At 59.8% G+C, this 4,322-nt stretch overlaps 1 protein-coding gene across 1 annotated transcript in view; it reads right to left on the bottom strand.

Moving 5' to 3' along the window:
• Positions 1-4,322, bottom strand: part of ARHGEF37 (Rho guanine nucleotide exchange factor 37) — a 10,896-nt gene that overhangs the window by 396 nt on the left and 6,178 nt on the right. Inside the window, exons 7-12 of the mRNA XM_031055319.1 lie at positions 3,900-4,004; positions 3,167-3,277; positions 2,217-2,546; positions 1,421-1,549; positions 891-1,086; positions 267-504 (exon numbers count right to left, since the gene is read on the bottom strand). Of these exons, the coding sequence (XP_030911179.1) occupies positions 267-504; positions 891-1,086; positions 1,421-1,549; positions 2,217-2,546; positions 3,167-3,277; positions 3,900-4,004 (1,109 nt within the window). The remainder of the gene's footprint in view (positions 1-266; positions 505-890; positions 1,087-1,420; positions 1,550-2,216; positions 2,547-3,166; positions 3,278-3,899; positions 4,005-4,322) is intronic.

Below are 4,322 nucleotides of genomic sequence, written 5' to 3'. Positions count from 1 at the left end.
CGAAAGAGGGAGGGAGGGATGGATGGAGGAAGCCCTGGCCCCCACCTGGGGGGCAGGGAACGAAAGAGGGAGGGAGGGAGGGATGGAGGAAGCCCTGGCTGGAGCTGGGAGTCAAGGGGGAAAGGATGTGGCAGCTCCCAGAGGGCAGCACAGCAGCTCCATGGAAGGAGGAATGGGCACCCACCAAGGGCAGTTCTCTTGCCCTGTCCACCCTGGTGCCAGCAAAGGGGACACCTGGAAAAGCAGATCCACCTTCCCAGCCACACCAGGATGAGCAGGGAGAACTGGTGGGGTTGCTGAAAATGGCCCCAGGGATGTCCCCCACTCTCACCTGGAATGTTGGGGTGAAGGTGGCCACCTGTGGCCTGGGAGCTTCAGGGCATGCACAGGAATGTCTCCTTCTCTCCATGTCACCGTCCAGGCCCAGCAGCTGCATCACAGGCGGCTGCACCTGGGCTGGGCTGTAGGGCCGGAGCTTTGCAGCAGGAACAAAGCCCCGGGGACCTGCAGGACACAGACACACCCAGGTCACAGGGCCCTGCTGCTGGCACACACAGCACTGGCTGCAGGAGACAGCAATGACAATTTGGCTGTGGCCTGGCATGGCACAGCAGCCCTGCCCATCACATCCAGGAGAAATCCCCCCCAAAAAGGGAATTCCATGTGTTTCTGTGTGCATGGATTCTCCTTCCCCAGCCATGACACTTCCCCTGGGGAACCACCTGAACCTTACAGCTGGTGGCAAAGCTCAGGTGGCCTTGGGCTGAGCACAGCCTGGAAGGGAGCACAGGAGACCACGGCCTGCTGCTTCATCCAGGATAGGAAATGATTGAGGTGAACCTGGCCCTGGTGCCAGGGTGAGGAGAGGCTGCCCACAGTGCCCACAGTACCTCCAGCATCCACCAGCCACCTGCTGGTGTTGCCCTTGGTGTCGGAATTCTGCAGCAGAGCCACGATCTGTCCCCTCAGCAAGGTCAGGTCCAGCTCTCTGCTGCCACTGGTGTTGCTGGTCACTTGGTAAAGCTTGTCTGGGCCGTGCTTGCTCACAAGGGAAAGGACCTTCCTCTCCTCAGCAGGGGTCAGAGGCTGGGGGGGAGCACGAGACACAGGAGCATTCCATGAGACCCCACTCCTGCTCTCCTTTCTGCAGCATCACACCCCAGGGACAGGTTAACAGCAGAAACTCCTTCACACTCCCCGCTCCACCCCCAGGTTTGGAGATGAGAGCCCAGAACCAGCAGAGCTGAGCTCCTCCATCCCTGGCTATCCCCGCTCTCAGGGGCCTGGGGGAAATCCTGTGGCACCCCCTGGGCCCCATCCTGAGGCAGCCTCCCCACCAAGGGCATTTTCTGCACTGGCAAGCCACAGTCCAATGTCTCTGCATCCAGCTGGCCTAAGCCATGCCCTGCCCTGCCCCTACCTGTGTGCCAGGGCTGGGTGCCACAGTCTCAAAGGCCTGGCAGAAGGCACGGAGCTGGGCACCCGACTGCTGCAGGCTGTCCTCCACCACCTTCCAGAAGCTGGGCAGGGCCATGTGCCCATGGGGCAGCTGTGGAGACAGACTGGGATCAGGGGGAGCCCTGGGAGAGCTCTGGGTAGAGGCAGAAGGGAAGCAGGAGGAAGAAAAGGGGTGAGGAAGCAAGAGAGCAGACCTGACCACTAAATTCACCTTGCACAGGGGATCACAGGTGCTCCTCTCTGGCTTTGAGCTGCACTTTGCTCTCCTCCTGCTCCTGGCTCAGGCCAGGGCTCCACCCCAGGGCTTGTAACAGCCCTCCCTGCCCGTGTTTGCAAACACCAGTGAGGAGTTTTGAGCAGCAAGGAGTTCTGGGAGACGTCTCCCAGGGGATGGGGCTGGGGGAGCCTTTCCCCAGCCCAGGAGCTGCCTTTCTCCTCCCTGCCTTCCTGGCACAGGGCTCTCGGGAGCTCTGAGCTCACACTGATCCCTCAGACAGCAGCACATCAATAAATTACCAGCAGTGTCCACAAACAGAAAGCAGGACAGTGTCTGACAGTGCAGAAGAGAAAATCTGGCTTTTCCTGGGCAGGAAGGAAGGGAGATCCTTACAAATGCTCCACAGGGAGCTGTGTGTCTGCAAGGGCAGGTGGGGACAGCAAACCTTCAGTGCCCTGATGTCTGAGAGATCTCCCAAACCTGGAGAAGGCAGTTCTGGCTCAGCCCCTGCGCCTGAGGGGTCCTGAGGGGTCCCACTCACCTGCTGCAGCTCCTTTTCTGCGTGGTGCAGGACCTGGGCAGCCAAGTCCAGCTGCAGGGCGCTGAAGGAGCGCAGGATCTGCCCCAGGAGCTGCACAGCCACCTGGTTGAACCGGGGCAGCTCGGCCACCAGCAGGTCATTGATGGCCAGGTAGGTGTTCATGGCAGCCTCCTCATCATAGCTCACGCTGCCCATCTCACTCTTCCTCTCCTGGATCTCCTCGTAGTCCAGCAGCTTGTCCAGGCGCTTCTTGACCAGCTGCTGGGGCCCCTCCAGCATGTCTGAGAGGCTGCACAGGGGCTGCCACACCAGCCTGTCCACACGCTGCTTCTGCCAGGGGACAACCCCAATTTCCAGGTGAGCCCCCCAGGCAGGAGCAGCTGCCAGCACAGGGGGGCAGAGGCCTGGGGGTCTGTGTGGAGTGGGGAGCACCTGGGACATCTTTCCCTGGGGGCACATAGGATGCCAACCAACACAAACCCCTGGGAGGGAGCCTGACACAATTCCAAACTTGTGATCCATGGAAGCAGATGGGCAGGACCCTGGAATGGCTCAGAGCAGCCTCAGCTGAGTGTCTGCCCACACCCCTGCCCTGAGCCCGCTCAAGGGCCCTCTGCCCCTGCCTTGGGGGGTTCTGGTCTCCTCCCCATCTCCCTGGGTCTCCTCCCCATCTCCCTGGAGGCACATCAGGCACACACTGCAGCTCATCCCAGCCCTGGCTGTGCTCTTGCTGTGTCCCTGTCCCTGCCCTCCCTTGTCCCCTGGAGCTGCTCCCTCCCTCCATGTGCTGCAGATGGATCCTGTTACTCACTCCTGGCTCTGCCTGCCAAGCTGGGCTCTGGGGGACTCTGAGGACACTGGGGTGCCCTCAGCTCCTGGCTGCCAGCCCCCAGTGTGCCCTGGCAGAAGGTGGGAGAGCTGGAGGAGATGTGCAGGGCAGGAGCACTCACAAACTCGGGGAACACGGCGCTCTGCAGGAGCTGGGAGAGGCGGCGGTGCTGCTGGGCTGGCCCCTGCTCCATCTGCAGGTCACACTGGTGCGGGCTGGGCAGCAGGAACGCCTGCAAGGGAGGCAGCACCACACTCCTTTAGCTCCTTCCCAATAATCCTGTGTGGGCAGCCCTTGTCAATCTTTCCTGCAAGGTCTTTCCAGCCCAGGAATTGCTGCTGAACCCTCGGCCGCTCCCCGAGGCTTTCCTGATAATGCTGTGGCTGGTGATTGCATGTTTTGCCAGCACTCAGACTTTCGTTTTCCTCAGATGCCCCGAGGGATTTCCATGAGAAATCGTAGCAGCTGCTGACCCAGGTGATTTCAGAAGGGCAATTTGTTGTCAGGACTGATCTGGGGACATTTCTGCCTTATACACATTATTAAAGTGAGAATTCCCAGGCTGAACAACACCCGGCCTTTTCAATCATTTAAGACCTTGAAATAATGATAAGTTTAAGGACGGATTATTCTCAACTGACACCCGCTCAGACAGTGTTGTCAAAGCCTCAGCTTTGGTTTAAACTCCCCTGGACCTGAGCAATCCTTGGGTGTTGTGCAAGTCCCTGACACAACAGCTCAGCTGCAAATCCCTGAACATCCCCAACAGCTCCTGCTTTCCACAGGGCTTAGAAGTATTCCCCAATCCCAAGGAACAGCTCCTGAGGGGATGGGGCCAGTGGTCAGGGGGTTACCTCTAGGTGGCCCAGGTAGGATGCCATGTTCTCCTTCAGCGTGGCCACACTGGATGCCACACACTGGAACTTCTCTTCCAGGTCATCATATTCCTTGTCCTCAGTCTGTAGAGGAGAGAGGCAGCTTGTCACCAGCATGGGCAGGGCTGAGGCCCATCACTGGGGGCTAAAACAGCAGCAGGGCACCTGCCTGGAGCTCACAGGGCAGGGCAGCCCCTGGGGGGCTCCATGAATCTGGGAAGGGGTCAAAACATTGGTGCAGGCAGCAACAAAGCTCTTGGTGTGGTCATGGTGCTGGGGAACACTGGGGTGTCTTTCCTTTTTTGGGGGGCCCAAGGGTCCTGCAGGTCCTTTGGGGGCCAAAGTGCTGTCCTGCAATGCTCTGGGGTGGGGAGTGAGGTGTGTCCCTGTATCCCTGCATTC

The sequence above is a fragment of the Geospiza fortis genome, unplaced genomic scaffold (assembly GCF_000277835.1).
Source record: "Geospiza fortis unplaced genomic scaffold, GeoFor_1.0 scaffold55, whole genome shotgun sequence".
NCBI classification, from domain to species: domain Eukaryota; kingdom Metazoa; phylum Chordata; class Aves; order Passeriformes; family Thraupidae; genus Geospiza; species Geospiza fortis.
This window is presented reverse-complemented; position numbering and strand designations above follow the sequence as displayed.